Source organism: Chelmon rostratus, chromosome 20 (genome assembly GCF_017976325.1).
Source record: "Chelmon rostratus isolate fCheRos1 chromosome 20, fCheRos1.pri, whole genome shotgun sequence".
Lineage (NCBI taxonomy): Eukaryota > Metazoa > Chordata > Actinopteri > Chaetodontiformes > Chaetodontidae > Chelmon > Chelmon rostratus.
Window position 1 is genome coordinate 11660565 of NC_055677.1, and position 17406 is coordinate 11677970.

Sequence of the window (17406 nt, forward strand, 5' to 3'; positions counted from 1 at the left end):
ATGGTGGCCTTGAATGCATCAGCAGATATAGATATCTCTAATGAAAGAATGCAATGGTGAGACTTTGCATTTGTACTGAAACATAGAGATGCATTGTTTGTTGAATCCACGCTCTGTAAAATGGAAGAGGTTGTATATCTTTAGAAGATATATACAATATATCACTTTAATAAAGTGTTTTGTCTTGCCAAAAAGTAGGATTTATTTCTAAAATAAGAGCCAATCCTCACTTTGAGCTACCTAACTAGATTATCAATACATACAATGTACATTAAATAAAGGCTTGTCATCTGACCCTATACCCAAGTACCTGTACCAGGGCACCCTTTCAGTGGATTTACCATCGGACGTAAAATGCTCACATCAACAAGCAACTGTAGGTAAGCTTTTCAGAAGACAATGAACTTCACATTCTGGGCATTGAAAACACATTTTAAACTCAGAGCTGTTTGTAATGACTGAAATTTAGTCTGAAGCTCTTGCTCCACCTGCACCTGTATGGAGGGAGTATGAATATAAATGACAGTGTCATCAGTGTAAAGGTGTATTTTTGCTTAAATGGCCTTACCCAAGCCATGCATAAAAATAGTTATCTGATATGTTATTTAGTTGTCGACATTCTGGCAAAAAGCTTATTTGCTTCATTTGAGAGTTAAATCAGAAGAGAAGTACCTCTCATGCCTGTGCCAACTAGCTTACCTTAGCATAAAGACAGGATTTTTAAAAATCCACCTACCAGCTCTTCTAAAGCTTACAAATATATACATAGCATTTGTTCGAGCCTTACAAAAACCAGAGTGTAAAAAGGACATGTTGCTTGGCAGTTTCATAGTGACAATACTCCAGGAGGTGACTACACCTTGCCAATAAATAGTCACACATAACCCCTGGTAAAACTACTACAGATTTAGAAAAATACATGAAATACATGATCATTAGCTTAAGAGGTGCTGCTTTTCCCCTGTTTGTAGTCTTTATGGTAAATTAATAAATGTATTTCCCAAATTGTGTAACTATTTCTTTACAGGATAACTCTTTTAGCTTCAGTCTGGGTGCAGGACTGTGAAACAGTGGGGTGGAGCTCCACTGTACACTATTTCTAGACCAGGGTGTGACCTCAATGTATAACCCTTGACATAGAGTGCAGGTGAACGGTAGATGACAGATTCATTTCATTTACTTTAATTCTGGAGAGGCATGTCTGTGACAACCTTAGCTAGGCTAATTGTTTTATCTCATTAGGAAGGGGCATGTCGCTGGCAGGTGATTGATTAACAGGAGAAAGAAGGAAAAGAAATCATTTCCAATAACTGATGCATGTGAATTGTAAGTAAAATTAGACCTCATTTTGCAGGGCACAGGGAGCATTTTTCACTGTTATGTTTGCTCAAGGAGCCTGAATGTCTGAGGATGTTGTGAACTCAAAAGGGTCAGCTTTTATTTGAGCAGTCACTCCTCCATCTCATGGGATACAAATGAGGCCTCGGCAGGGAGCATTAGCAGGGAATGAGGCCTCGCCGCTGCTATAGAAGGAGCAGATATTTGTTATAATCTGGATACTTTGCCTCTGCTGTCTTGAAAAACAGCTTGCGGAGAGCAGAGGGGGGTCCTTTGATTCTTCTTCTCGCCATAAGCAGGTAGGTCAAGCGACAGTAATCGCCTTCATCTTCACCATAATCAGCAGCAGCATCACGGAGGAGCATGTGTCTGAATCAGTGTATATTAAAGTTTGAGGGAGTTGAACCCAGACTGACCTCACAAGTAAGACTGTGTTTGGTCATTTTGAACTACAAATATTAAAATGAACAACTTTTCATATGATATATATACTCCTCCTTCTAAAGTCTTGTGTTATATGTTTCTCTTAAGAAAATAAACTTCTATCTGACCTAATTTCAAAAGCTTGAGTAAAGTAATGCTTTATGTTGTGAAAAACAAAGAGGACACAGCTGAAATGTCACAAACACACACACACACACGCACACACACATTGCATTTACAGTGCTGATTTGATCTGTCCACTGATGCAAGACTTACAGCTGCATCAGTTTGCTATGGCTCCAGCACGTTGGAAGTGCACATCAAAGCATGTGTGTTTTATGTCTGACAGGCCCCCAACCCTGGACCTCCTGCCCTTACTGTGCACTTGTCAAAGACAATCAGCCTTCCCACAGCAACACACTCTGCTTGGAGTTTTCTTCGTGCATTACACAGGAGAGAGACCTCTAACTTTGTCTGTTTATGGTCTTCAAACTGTCACAGGCCGCTGTGTCAGAGGCTGAATTGATGACAGTCATAAACACAGCTAATTTTAATTGGCAAATACAAGCAATACAGCGAGATTGATTGGATTTAGTTAGCCTGCATGCCAGCACTTCTTGCACTGGGTGTCAAGGAGACGGCAGGGTGAATCCTAGCTCCATCTCGCCTATGTGGGGAATGCAAACCGTCGCTGTCCCCATGGCGATCACTGACCTGGGTTGCTATAGTTTCAAAACCTTTTGTTGACAAATGCTAGAATGCACCTTTTCATCTCGCCACATGTCGTAAAAAGGTGAACTGATGATGTCACCTCTGACCAGGAAAACACCCACTACGTCTCACACGACTGGAGCAGTTTTGCATTGTGGAGAATAACACATGATAGTGTCTCATAAGAACCTGCATAAAAAAAACTACATTTTTACAGTTGGCTTTTCGACTTGTTACTTTTCTTCATTTAATAAATTATCCAAAATGTAATATAACATGACCTCAGAAATATTTAACCTTAACCAAATATTTAATTAAAAATTTAGTCAGGCTAATTAGTCCAAGTTTGTTTCTTTCTGTTGAGTACAGCCAGTTTCTGTCTCATGAATAGAAGCCTTTGTCCACAATCCTCTAAATTTACTGCTCAGCTGTCTCCTACTTCCTCCATCCACATGCACATCTGTACTGTACTGTGTGTGTGTGCGTGCGTGCGTGTAACCTGTAAATGTGCTTTCTTCCATGTGGTGGCATTTGAGAATGTCTGGGAGTGTTTTATCTTATTTCTTGTGAATGATGTACCTGGCCATGAAACACACACACACAGAGTAAGGCGTATGAGTCATTATTTAAAGAGTTGAGGAGTTGGATGTTTGACTTGGCTGGTGTCATCAGAACTCAGTATTCTGGCAGTGGGCGATCTGGGAAACGGATAAATGAGGCTGAACACGTGAATCCAGGTGAAAGACACTGAGATTTTCCAAGCTGCCTCAAAGAATACAGACAATTTTGTAAATATTGTACGTGGAGATTACAATTTTAAACATGACCCTGAGTCAGTCTCTTCATGCAACACTTACACGAGCATCTATATGCCTAGCGCATCCCACTAATGAAGCTCTGTTCAGTCCAGGTCATTACTGTTTGATAGCACACCTCTTGAGGACCACAGCAACAAAGAGGGGTGATGACACTCTGGCATCAGCTCTGCAGGCTCGCTGGACCTGGACCAGCGAAAATGTAATGACAACAAACACACTGATGTTGATGAACGTCTTTCCTGACATCATCACTGGTGATTATCCCCTCATCACTCACACATCTTGGCATATGCTCACGTGTTTAAACGAATGCAGACATTAGGAGGCAGACGAGGCACGATGTGTGGGAAGGGAGTGGGGCCGACCCCTGCCTCTGAGAGAAATGAAATTCTGGTAATGACTATGAGAGAGGACGCGGCGGTGGCGGTGGATTTCATAAATCATGTTGTGAAATGTCAGAGAGCAGCGGAAAGGTTAGGGCCTCCAAACTTGTGCGTGTGGACGTGTGTGTTGCTCTGCCAAGGGCAAAAGTGTAACCACAAAAGCATATACGTCAAGGACTGGGGCTGAAAATCATATCTCTCAGTCATGCTTTGACGAGCATGTTTTTGGCAAACATGTCGAATCGCACTCATACCTGCAAAAGACTGATTTGGGGTTTGAAACTAAAAAAAAAATCCCTCCTCAACTGGCAGCTGTAAAAACGTGTATGCAAACATTCTCAAAAGATAAAAATTATCTTGGCTTTTTTTAAACGATCTTGAGGTTCTAGACTTCGAGCACCAGCAAAGAAATGAGTGAATATTTGCGGCACCATAAGCTCCGTTGCCATAGATTTGACATAGTTTTGGGCTCTGTTGTGTTTGTATGATGGCAAAGACGGAGATTTGACCTCTGAGCGCCCTACTTGAATACACAGACGCACAGGTTACTATGGGACCTGCTGACACATGTCGCTTGTTTGCTCTATCATTTGTTTTTGATCACTGTGTAACTCTCTTTTAGGATCCTTTAACAAGTTTCGTTAGAGCCCAAACTTGTTTCACAAGAGAGGAGGTATCAGTCGGAGAGTTATAGCCTTCAGAAAGAAAGAATTTTTATTGGTTGGCTGGAGGTCTTTTATGTTAATTTCTTGGTAAATAGAAGATATGACGCTGCCGGGTATGACGAAGACTGCACGGTGCCGATCTATAGTATGAAATATAAACAATCATGTGAATAGGGCTGCAACTAAACATTATTTGGTTTGTTTCATTTGATTCAGTGTTTGTTTGGTCTAATGTCCCTCACAATTTCACAGAGCTCGAGTTGATGCCATCAAACATCGTTCTTTGTCCACTTCATTGTAATGTAAGACAAGAAAAAGCAGCAAGTCCTCACATTTGAAAGGCTGGAACCCGTAAAAATCTGAACCAACATGCTGAAGTTATATGATGAAAAACCAAAACAATGAGCTAAAAGATGCCATAAAGCTCCACAGAGCTGAGGGAGACTGCAGGTTGATAATCCTCAGTGGGTTCTACAACACTAGTGATCCCTTTCACATTACAGTCATTCTTGTTATAAAAATATTGGATTACACTTTATATTCGGGTACACATATTCACTATTAACTAGTTGCTTATATAAGTAACATGTTGGCCCTCTATCAGGCATTATAAAGCATTATTAAAGCCTTATTCTGGGTGTCAGGGTTATTAAGGGTTAGAGTTAGCTTATTAAGATCCTAATTCATGTACAACAACTTACTTACTTATTATCAATAAGCAGTAAAGAGGAGCTTATTGAGGGAAAACGCTTAGTTAATGACCTAGTAGTTATAGAATATGATCATGCAGAGTAAGGCATTAATAAGTGCTTTATAATGACTGATAAAAAAAAACCAATTTGCTACTAATATGCATACTAAAAAACAGCTAGTTAATAGTGAATTTGCATACCTTAATATTAGTGTTACCAAGTGTTGTTTATACCATCTTAAGGTAGTGCACTGGCGCTAAACAGCAAACACATCATCCACAGTAATTATATGAAGCACTGATCTTTGTCCCCACACCCAAGCTGGCTCTTTTCCTCTCACACTGACCCGAACATATTTGGGGCATTTTTGATTTGAGGCGTTGGCAAAGTTAAAATTTGGCAGACAGGCCACATTCTCCGATCCCTGCTGACAGAGTCAACTGGCACACTATCAAGGCAGCCGAAACAGTAACACAACCTGGCTTTTCTTCACTGTAGCGCCGGTTGAGCAGTCCGCTCTCATCTATTGCTTCTGACAGAAAACACCATATTAATAACAGTGACGCAAACATTTTGGTAGCAAATATGAGCAAAAACGTTTGATTAAAAGATTTAAAAAAACAGATCTACATGTGAACCCTAAAAGCTATTTGAGACATGATAAAATAATGAAGCATTTTTGCAGCCAGCAAGTCATTAATCAATCAAAATGAACTCTGGCAGATTTAAATTAGTACTGAACTCTGTCCTGGTTAAGAGCTCTGCAGAACTACAGTGAAACGATAAACCACTTGTGGGCAGGCCCCAGTACAGCTCTTATTAAAGGCCTCATTGTTGACTGTTTGTTCCAGGTCATTTTGTTTCACCACACTTGAAAGGGACGGTAAAAACCCTGCAAGAAGAGGGAGACCCGGCCTCCGTTTGAGCCTGAACGCAGCCCCCCCTTCGCTTAGCGTGAATAAGGGGATGGCTCTGTGTTTCTAGGTCACTGTGTGTCCCTGAAATGCACACCTCACACGCAGGGAGGGAGGGAGGAACGCAAACACAACCGAACATCTGACAACATCACATTTGTATTTAATAAGGAGCTTGGGAAATGAAACACAGATAACAGCTGAGTGGCACAGTGACCAAAATCACTGATCTTATTCACATTCTGATGACTGTTTCTACTCTCTACCCTCTTCTGTCTCCCCTTTGATTAATTAAATGGAAATTTGAAAAAGGAGAAACCTTGATCTTTCACTCGGAAGTGTTTCAGATCATCGAGAAGCCTTGATCTGCCCACCGGCCTCCACGCGAAATGATCTCAGTGACGCTCCTTGAAAAGACAGCGAGGTGGCTCTGTTTCTAGGTGTGTGAAAAATGAGAATTATGTCACACACGATGTATTTTTGTGCGATTTTCTTACTTTTGAAAAATCATAACCTTGTCCCTTTATTCTTCTAGTGTTTGCACAGTATTCCAGTTTTACAATCCACTGACTCAGGCTACAGTATGTGTACGGCATCTTAAATCTCGATATGATATATAATGATATACAACATGATTATGACTATTGTCTTTCTGCTTAAGCTGCTCACACTATGATTAGGAATACAGCGATACAATAAAGAGCTGAAACAACAGATCAATCACTGTGCAAATTGAATTATTACAAATTATAAATGAGCACAAACGATAACACTTGTTTCAACGGTATCAAATAATAACAGAGTCATTTTGTCTCCAAACAAAAAGACAATTGCAATGACTGCTGTCTTTGTCAAATGCAATGAACAAGACTATTCAGAGACATGAGCTGCCCTCCATACAGCAACAAAACTATGTATTATGTGGGAAAGTACCACATTCTGGGATCTGGGGGCACAGTTTTGTGTCTGTTTTGCAGATATGGAATGTAGATTATGTTTCATTGCAATCTTGTAGGCATTCTGGTCCATATGTACATGCCAAAAGGAGGAGAAGCTCCCTTTTTAACCTCCACTAGAGGCTACAGGACACAAGGGAAGAAGCTCTTAACAAAAAGAGTAACAATAACAAAAATAAATTTATTTAATTTCAGGAAGACGTATAACAAGGCACAATAATGGTTCTGCTAAACTATTTAACATAGATATGTTACTTACTTAAAGGCAGAATGAGTAGGATTTCCTAAAAAAAAAACAATGTATAGACTCATGCATCAAAATTTAGCCTCTCAATCATCACTTCTGACCCACGAGAGGTGTGTGTGGGTGCATCTGCAGACACTCTGCCTGTACTTCATTATTTTGCTGTGTCGGGACCTTGCTGACCTTTTGTCAAACCTTTGGGCATGTGTAGCCTCCAGCCAATAACAGCATGCAGGGTGTGAGGGCGGGACTCTATAGAAGCATAGTGACCAGGCACTAGATCTTAAGCATGCATCCAGGAAGAGGCTTCTGGTGTTGCTGAAGGCCCAGCTTTGAACGTTTATAAACCGCAACCTGCAAATCTCACTCATTCTGCCTTTAACAAACTTTAATTAGTATACAGGCATTGTTCAAAACACTGTTGTAATGAGATCCAAGCTTGACAGCATCTGTGATGATATAGTGATAAATATGGCAGTATTACATGACAGCCATTACAAGCCTTTGGAAAGGTAAAATAAATATCTGTTCATGCAGGTGTTGAGTGGAAAACTACTGGTAGCTGTGAGTCAGAGGAGAAAATATTGAATAATATTCATCATCAGCATTTATTCTTGTAGCAAACGCTGCAATCTACCACAGTAAATACTACATGTAATGACTAACGGAGAGAAGCTCAGGTCAGGAGTCCCAAAATGTGAAGATCAGCCATGTTAAGCAGGAAACTAATATCACTGAGGACAAACAAGCAGTTAGAGCGAGCCACTGAAAGGAACATGGTGGCCTAAAAGTTTTACTTTGCTCGGACGTCGTTGGCACAGACTCAAAGGTTTTGATCCTTAACCAGTGGGACTGGGGAGGAGGTGATTGTCAGGATGGAGGCTTTCGAGGTTTCCGCATTTTCTTGAGCTTTTCTTGTCTCACCGTCTCACCCTCCAAAGAGGACAGCTCGGATATCCTGTGGATGAAAGAGCGAGGGGCTCCGACCATTGGGTCCGGATAGGACTGGCCTGTGTGGCGAAAGGCGGAGGCAGATTAATGGAAGGGAGAGAAGAAGAAATGATGCCCTGAAAATAACGACGGCCATTTTCATGATGTTGGGTCGCAGCTCTGTTTGCGCAATCCACATATTAGCTTAAATCAAAATGCACTGCACTGATGCGTTTTAGCTACATATTCTCATTTTGTGTTATATTAGCATGCATATCAGTTAAGGATCAAGTCTTGGATACTTGGCTGTGCCTAATCAGTGAGTGTGATTGGCATTTTCACAGTAAAAATAACGAGAAATGTAAAATAAAAGAGAAAAGTGCAGGATTTGCACTTTAAAACTGGGGCAAGTTGAAACGCGACGGCTTCAGGAGAAACCCACACTCTGCCTGACAACACTGATAATTCCCTTTCTCCACGTGACCCCTTGTCCCACTTTGTTATGATCTGTGCTTTTTGTTTGAAGATGTAAAAACCTTAATAATGACACGTTTGCTGCCAATAACTCATCATAAACATCTGTACAGGTCGAAGGTTGGATTCTCCTGTCCGCTTGCTACACAAGCAGTGCATTCCTGAACAAATACCTGTCTTGGCTTCACAGTCAAAGCATCACATTAACTCACTCTTTTGATTGTCTTTAACAGTCAGAAGGTTGTAGGTTGGATAATTGACCTTTGGCCTGCAGGACAGGGGGGAAGTAGAAGAGGCACAGGTCTGAGAAATAATTGAGAGAACTATTGATTGGCTTGGTCTGTTCGAGTTTGTAAGGGCAAAAATACCTGCTGAGCTTGCAGTTGTTAACTGAGAAGGTGTTTCTGCCGTTGAGGACTAAAGTGGAGGGAAAGAGGATGGCCGGGCTTGTGTTCAGTTCATACCTTTCAGGGTAGCTGGAAGACAGAATTGAGGACATCATGATCATACATAATATAAGGCTGCAATGATGGCTGTTGGGATAAATCCTTTATATCTGGTGTCTTTCTGTGATGGCATTAGCCCAAATTTATCTTCATTTAGCTATCAAGAGGATCCACTCATTTTATGTGAAAAGACGAGATATGTATGTTCTCCCAAATTTGATTTTAAGTACTATGTGAAAGTGAAGGCAGCATTCTGTCCACTTACAATCAGTGCTGAACTCAAACTAAACAGTTTGAAGGAGTTACAGTAATAAATGACTGTGATTTGATTACTGTGCAAAATAATAATGATTCAATTCAAGCTAGAATCAAGTCTCCCGTGCTGCCAGAACATTAAACATAATAAGCAATCAGCTTTAAATCTTGTGTCTTTGACAGATAAATTATGCATGTTAAAAATGTATTGTGTCCGGCTGCTTTTTTCTCACATTCTTGTCATACAACCCTGATTCCAGCAAAAGTTGGCATGCTGTGTAAAACATGAATAAAAACAGAACGCAATCATTTATACATGAACTGCTTTACCAGTTTTACAGTGTTCCTGAGCCCATGTAGTAACATCCTTTATACAATCATGTGTTCACAAAGTGGTGAACCTCGCTCCATCCTTGCTTGTAAGCGATTGAGCTTTTCCAGGATGCTCCTTTCAAACCCAATCATGATACTATCACCTGTTACCAATCAACCTGTTTACCTGTGGAATAATCCAAAAAGGTGTTTTTGGAGCTTTCCACAACTTCCAACTTTCCTGTTGTTGTTTTTTTTAATTGAGTATATGTCAAAAAAGGATGAGAAAATTGTCACTTTCTGTTTTAACTTTTACACATAGTCCCAACTTTTTGGAATCTGGGTTGTACATGAGACAGTGAGTCAGTCTAATTACTGCAATCTGTGCAGCTGTCTCCAGAAATATGCTAAGAAGAGTACGACTACTGCACTGAGTGACATTAATCCACTGGTTACCCCAGGGTGAAAGGCCGCCCAGCGTGGCTGTGGGAAAGCTCCTTGGACAAGCTGAGGGGATGCAGGTTGCCAGGTCTGTACATACGGTAGTCTCTCGCCAGGGGAGGAATCACAGTTCTGGTCCTCTCAAACCTTGCACCTAAAAATATACATATATTTAGCATCTGATATTAAGACAATCATCCTCTGAAAGGATATTTAAGAATATTTTTAAATAAAAAGGCAATATGGCAAAATCTATATAAATAGTGTTGATTGCTATTGTAAAATTGGAATATCTGCAATTTGCTCTCAAGCATCAACGTTAACACTTGTAGTCACTGAAATGAGACCTGTGCTCATTATGCGTGATGACACCTCCACCTACTGGTTGCCAGGTTACAATCCAGGAACAAGCCTCCCAGTCATCACCTTAAACCCAGTCCAATTCTTAGGTCAAATGTGATCAAAATATTACTGAGTCAGAAAATGGAAGGAATACAAATCTACTCGCAGCTGTAATAACGAAACACACACCGTGCAATCCTTACATTTCTTATCAAAAAGAAAGTGTCTGCCAGAGATGTCCTTCTCTGGGTCATTGTTCTCTGACTGCAGTTTGTCATCTTTGGCTAAGTTAGGTGACCTACACATAGATGGAGGAAAGAGAATGAAGAAGCAGCCACAACATGGTTTTTAATAAAGGCGAATTCCACCCAAAACAATGACATACTTAACACAGTGTGTTAGTATAGGATGTTTAATCAAGTGTAATATCAACAAGATCAACCTGACACATCTTACCCTCCAACTATGATGCCGCCAACCAAGGCTTCCCAGTCCCTGGACTCTACAACAGAGATGAACGCTGTTAAACAAAGTGCTAAGCTAGCTGCACGTTGAATGAGCTCAGCAGATACACGCTTACTCACTGCTCAAGGGTTGCATCACAGGAAATTTCCTCCTCATGAGATTATTTTGTGTGAAGGCTGCTTGTCCTCCACCTGCCCCCATCCCGAAGTTCCTGTATGCTGGATATCCAACCGCATCAGGGCCGCGCTGGCTGCTAGTCGAGCTTCCGTCTGATATTAAAGCCTTTGCGGTTGGTAGCGATGAGTTAACCTGGAAAGTCATCATGTTGGAGCCGCCATACAATGACTGGAGACATTAACCGATTATAGAGCAAATATGCGACGCCTGGTCATTATAGCGGCTAATTCGTACAAACTAGTCATCCCCGAGCAGCAATGCTACGCTGCAGCTCACCGTTATGCTACCGAGTCACTGCGTCGCCATGGAAACAGGCTTCATTTATACCGTTACATGACATATCCGGGGCCTGTTCTGCTGTACCCTGTATTAGAGCTCCTCTTCATTTCCCTTCTTAATTTAAAGCCATAGAATTAGTAGTACATGGAGTGTAGCATTATGCTAAAAACAGATCTATATCATCTGTATTTCACAGGCTAAAAGCAGAAATTGCACAGGATTACATGAAAATCTACAAGGTATAATCGCAGTGTAAATATTGTGCATATTGTGCAATATGTATGCGTGTATTATGTTTAACGAGTTACAGAAGCTGCACAATTTTCTCACATATAACTTTCTTTGCATCTGAAATCTGTATATTGTCCCCATGTCACTTTGAGGGTCTATGGTGGTCTTAAAACAAACCACCACTGCTTCAAAACAAATGACAGAAGTTGAGGGAGGGGGGGGGATGATATCTCAAAATACCAAAACAAAAATATGTATGAAATGGCACACTGATGTATTAAATGGCACCACAAATTAATGACAAGACCAAGACAGTTTTTTTTTCATGTTTTTATTGTACATTTTGAGTCCTTGGAAACCTGAAAGAGCAAAAAACACATTGTTAATGATGGAACACCTAACCATGGTTGTCTTCATTTGTTACCACATACAAAACAATGTCCAACAGATTAATAACTAAGTGCAATGTTAATTCCATGCGTCCTCTGAAAGTACTCTGATTATTAAGAACTCTTATGGGCAGTATAGGGACCATAATTCATATCTGGGAAACTATAAAAACTTGTTTCACACTGGTAATGAGTGGAGCACATTCAAAGGTGGCAGCGTCATTGAGACTGGAATCACCCAACTCATTTACACCATTAAAAATAATGGTCATTTTTTATTTATACTGAGTTTGAGAAACGCATCTTTTGGAAGAAAATCATTACCATATTGCGTATTTGGATCCAATCTGCTTTTGAAATGAAATGAACCAAGTTGGATTTGTCCTCACATTACTTTTTCCCTGTGTCTTGCACAGAATAAAGCATCCGCAGTGGATGATTAGAAGATTAATGAAGAAGATGTGGTTTCAGACATAGTTGGCTTATTGTCAGCTGGTTTTCACCACAGTCGATAAGATGGGGAAAAAAGAATATGCATCATTAACCACACCTAATGAGCTATGCATACTTTTGAGACCTGCAATGTTCCTGCAACTCACCATATCCTCAGTTCATCCTCCTGATCATTCTGTTGATCTGATCCTCCCTGTTGCCAGCGTCTCCTCCCTCCACAAAGTGTGTGGTCTTCTTGTTCATACCACCACGGGGTGATGACAGCTTGAAGGGCCACAGGAAGTTATTGGCGGGCTTGAAGTTCTTTCCAACTGTGTAAATCTCATGGATGAGGTCCTCAACGCAGATGATGCCATATTTGCCTGCACATCAAAAAGCAATACATGTTTAACTGCATAACCGCCTGCAGACAACTAGTTCTACTTAGTGAAAGCAAGAGACGATTCTTCAAATGTTACTACCAACTGGGAAGACTTAAGTCCAACACTGCATATTGGACAGCTTTGGCTTTACTGATATGAGCGTTTTTTTTTAACCAGGAGTGGGCTTTATTATATAACAACAAGTTCACCAGATTCTGTTAAAGCTCAACATTTTACCTTGTGACACAAAGTTTCACTAAGGTTGAGCTAAACAAGTTTGTTACCCTAATGGTAGAGTCACTGTTAGACCGACATGTGGTTTCAGACACAACTGGCTTAGTTTTCAGTTTTTTCACCATAGTCGATAAGACGGGGAAAAAAGTGTGCATCATTAACCACATGTAAAACTATGCCTTAATCTAACACTATATTGTTATGATTCTGATTTTGAAACATTGTACTTTGTAGCAGCAATAAATTACACTAAATAACTTAATACTGTCTTAAGACCATGTCTTGTCTAAAATGAAGATGCTCAGTGAGACAGCAGACCTTGTTACCTATTACTATCCCTCCTCAGTAATAATGTTACTCTTAATTGGTCACAAGCTACATGAGGTTTTCTTCTAGAATAATCTTCACCTCATACACAGCTGTATACTTGCACACACTTTTTTAAGTAAAAAGGTATGACATTCCCATACCGAGGGCCTTCTCCACCAGAGCATTGTCTGTGAGGGCGATGCGCTGTTTCCTCATCCTGCCATGGCCACGTTTGTAGATGAGCTCACGCACAGACTTCAGGTTGGGGTACCTGGGGGAACAACAGGTCATATTAATTTAGTTCTTCTGAGAAACATCAGCATAGGAAGACTTGCATATCAGTAACATCCATCAGGCATTATGACAGAATTTATAATTTCCTCCTAAAAGTACAATTTACCTCAACTGTAACCACAACAGGCTTCCAAACAGACTTAACCTAAATTAGGATCTTTCAGAAACAATGAGCACTGAAGTTGTGTAACCTTGGAGGTTTTTCCAATTCAATTTAAGAGGTATTTACAGCCTGTAAATATATATATATATATATATATTACACATATATAAACCTAACTTTAGTGTTCATCTTATAACCTCAAAACATGTGGCACTTTGGGTCATGTCTTCAAGTCAAAAGCAAATCGCCTGCTGTGTCATCACTTATAAGGTTGTGACCAGAGGTACATAATGCTCGAAGAAAGCCGGGCAGCAGCAGTCCAGATCAGAGACTGAACTGTATATATTCTACTGATAACAAGCCATTAAAGCTATAACTTCGTGTAGCCATGCTTTCACCTACTGCAATCAAGATTGTGATATTAGGTCTATTTCAATGTTAACTGTTCAAGAGTAGTTATTTCCTTACAGCTGAAGTCAACATAATAGGCAAGAGCTGCAGCATTAGGTGCATCAAATAGGTTATAATAGTATTCTTTTGGGGGGGGCAGTTTGAAATGATTGAAATAAGACTTACATAAAAGACAACAAAAAAGCATATCCAGAGTGTCATCACTGATTTGTCTGGTATCTATTACTATCAAGGAATGTGGTTTCAGACAAAACTGGCTTAGTTTCAGTCAGTATTCACCATAGTCGATAAGATGGGGAAAAAAGTTCAGCATCATTAACCACATTCCAGAGACAGGTTATTTTCAGCCGTAAAAGTGTTACTTTCAGAAGACCATAAGTAACAGTACTGTTTATAAACATCAAATATCCAGCATGGTGACCAATGGGAATGTTATTTTCATTATAAGGTCAATATCAAGTTTTGGTTACGACAGCCTTACCCCCAGGCGATGTAGGGCTCAGCGATCCTGAGCATGTTGATTGAAGCCTTGTTCAGCTTGACGAACACACCATTGAAGATCTGGCGCAGACGGAGCAGCTGCAGAACTTTGCGGACCTTGGGGCTGACACCGTTAATACTGGAAAAGAAATCAAGACAATGGTTAGCATGTGTTAGCAAAAGCATGCAGCTTTCTTGTCTATTATACTGATTGTGGTTTCAGATATAATTGGCTTATTTTGCATATTTGTATCACCATAGTCGATAAGTCGGGGAAAGAGCATGCATCATTAACCACACAACTAACAAAGCATTTACAGACCAAACAACTTAATCGAATACATTTACATGGATTGCTATAACAACCAAATTTTGGCACTACTGAATGAAAGGGACATCTAAACAGGAGTCTGTCAGCTCCAAATAAATATTGACTACTTATGACTGTACTGCACAACAAATCTTAACTGTTGAATGGATCAACTGTTTCACATGCTCTCAATACAGAGAACTGTATCAGCCACCTTTGAATGTACTCTAAACTAGCATGCAAGATAGAAAATTTATATTTGGTCTATACAAGATTAAATGTTTACAAAAACCGACATCAACATTAAAAATAAACCAGGAAGTAGGCAACACAGCATGGCATGTGAGCAGGAGAATGAATGGTTGTTTAACACTCCATATCAGCAGCTTGAGCATAATGTCTTGTTGGAAGTCTAACAATCCATGTAAATGTAACTGATGATGTTCTGTCTGCATATAGTTGATGCTACTCACCCTCTGATCCTGATGACAAAGGCCAGTTTGGGCTCAGCAGGCACATAGTAGTTTCCCACTTTGCGAGCAGTGCGACTCTGGCGGATTTCACGCCTGTACATCTGCCTGTACTCCTTGTGGTACTTCTCAGCCCTCTTGTAGATCAGTTTCCTGGTCACTTTGCGGGCCTGGGGAACACATACGCAACACATACCCATTAAATGCAAAAACTACCGAACCTATTGACAGCACAGCACAGTGACGCCGACAGATACACAAGTCTAATCAGTTCTTTGAAACAGGCCGTTTTACACGCGTGCAACCTACCTTTTTCTCAGCCAGCATCTTCTTGATACGAATGGCCTTCATGGTGGCGAAGGCCTTTCGCCTTTTCAAAAGGCTCTCAGGGACCGCCGGAACTTTTTTTCTGTTGGGGAGATACAGAGTTTAAGGACCGAATTGGAAACACATTGACAATATACTATCCTCACGGTGCTAATTTCCTTGACTAACATCTCATCCTCGCGCTAATAGCTAGATGCTAACCTGTCATTTACCGGCTTGTACACCGCTTGTGTTACTCCCTCGACTCCTATCTTACATGTCTCGGAAGCATAAAAGGTAGCATAAATGTCAACGACATATTGTAGCGGTCAATTTTTGCGTCTATTTCAGCACATGAACTAACTAATTCTTGAGTGCATGGAGGCTGAAAAGACAGCCATGTTGGACTGCTTCACCGGGTCCGCGTAAGTCTCCATAAAGTGATTGTTACAACAATAAGAATGGCTATCCTCAATAATACTATCAGGACTGTGGTATATAGAAACTAAACAATCTATCCAGGGTGTAAAATGAACAAAGATGGCTATTTAAACACTGGATGTGCTTAGATTTTGATACAGCAGCAAACACTCACTCTGCGTCCGCCATTGCGTCCACCGAGAAAGAGGAATTTTCTTTTGCGCATGTGCGCGTTAAAGGACTTAGGACCTCTGTGGGCTGTCCTTCAATCTGCCTGATTTGTACATTTCTGTTGTTAGTCCACCACAAGTATTCTAGAACAACTTTGTCATCGTAGTTTTGAAAAAATATGCCATCAAGTTGTTAGAGTGATCTCTTGTATTATTGTTGGTGGAATGGTCCCGAAATTTACGGTGTCATATCTCGCTCATTTTTTTATTTTGTTTTGTTTGGACAGTGGTATTCGTTACAAGTTCATCAACAAATTCTGGAGAGCTATCGTTAAGATAACATTTAAATGGTCATTCTGCCACATTTTCGGCACAAATGTGGTATCGCTGTGGAATAAAATCGTCTACCGTACGTTTGTAACGTTACCTTTCCAATTTCCATGCCACAGGTAGTGGTTATGCACTCGCTGAACCGGCAGAGGGCGCAAACACTTCATTTTGCAGACCAGGATAACAGAGCACCTGAAGGGGCAAGTTTCCTTCGCTGCACCTTTCCGCTGAGTCCTGGATCTCAGCGGAGAAAAGACCACCTCGTCCACCTCAGGTTATAAAACACAGGCAGTATGATACACAGCAAGGTTATGTGTTGTAGGATGACGTTAGAGGTCACATTGAATTCAAAAGCCAAATAAATGCACATTTAATTTGATTGAAAAGTGTGGCCAAAGCACAGTTTTGCCATATTTTCACTTTAATTGAGTGTTTCAGGTTACTTTAAGGCTTACTTTCTTTACAGATTCTTGAGCAAATATTTGTTGATGCAAAATCAAATATCACACAGGCTTATGGGCCTAAACAGCATTGAGAGCTACAGTATATTTAACCGCCCAACACTGGTCAAAAATGTATTGCCCAAGGGACCTTCTGAATAACAATGCCTTCTTTTACTTGTAACACACTATGTTCATACTTTCTCTGAATGCAATATTTTGGTATTACACTAGGATCTGATGGTGGGTTGGTCCCCAGACACGCCCACCACACAGGGGCAAACACATCTCTGCTGCAGGGCGTTACACAACGGCCTGAGCGTGCGTTACATGAGGGCAAAATGTAGGAAACCGGTGAAAAACGCTTTCAGATTGTGCGCAGCCCAGGCGCGTCTGTTGCTCCTGTGGAAAGCAGGCATGTGTCTGTCT

At 40.6% G+C, this 17406-nt stretch overlaps 1 protein-coding gene and 3 non-coding genes across 4 annotated transcripts; all 4 read right to left on the reverse strand.

Annotated features, from left to right (window-relative positions):
• Nucleotides 1–11778: 11778 nt before the first annotated feature.
• Nucleotides 11779–16264, reverse strand: rpl7 (ribosomal protein L7). Its single transcript, XM_041961271.1, has 7 exons — nt 16213–16264; nt 15621–15720; nt 15315–15481; nt 14533–14670; nt 13405–13514; nt 12485–12700; nt 11779–11855 (listed from the first exon to the last, which is right to left on the reverse strand). The coding sequence occupies exons 1-6, from the start codon at nt 16224–16226 to the stop codon at nt 12492–12494; spliced, it is 738 nt and encodes a 245-aa protein (XP_041817205.1). The 5' UTR covers nt 16227–16264; the 3' UTR covers nt 11779–11855; nt 12485–12491.
• LOC121624318 lies at nt 12344–12436 on the reverse strand. The gene has a single exon (XR_006007864.1). It is a non-coding gene; the product is annotated as a small nucleolar SNORD12/SNORD106 (small nucleolar RNA).
• Nucleotides 13013–13102, reverse strand: LOC121624324. Its single transcript, XR_006007868.1, has one exon. It is a non-coding gene; the product is annotated as a small nucleolar SNORD12/SNORD106 (small nucleolar RNA).
• On the reverse strand, nt 14286–14377 carry LOC121624323. Its single transcript, XR_006007867.1, has one exon. It is a non-coding gene; the product is annotated as a small nucleolar SNORD12/SNORD106 (small nucleolar RNA).
• Nucleotides 16265–17406: the final 1142 nt, after the last annotated feature.

Coding starts and splice junctions, on each gene's coding strand:
- rpl7 (XM_041961271.1), bottom strand. Junction 15,482..15,620: donor AGATGCTGGCTGAGAAAAAG/GTAGGTTGCACG, acceptor TGTGTTCCCCAG/GCCCGCAAAGTGACCAGGAA. Junction 13,515..14,532: donor GAGCCCTACATCGCCTGGGG/GTAAGGCTGTCG, acceptor TTGTTCCCCCAG/GTACCCCAACCTGAAGTCTG.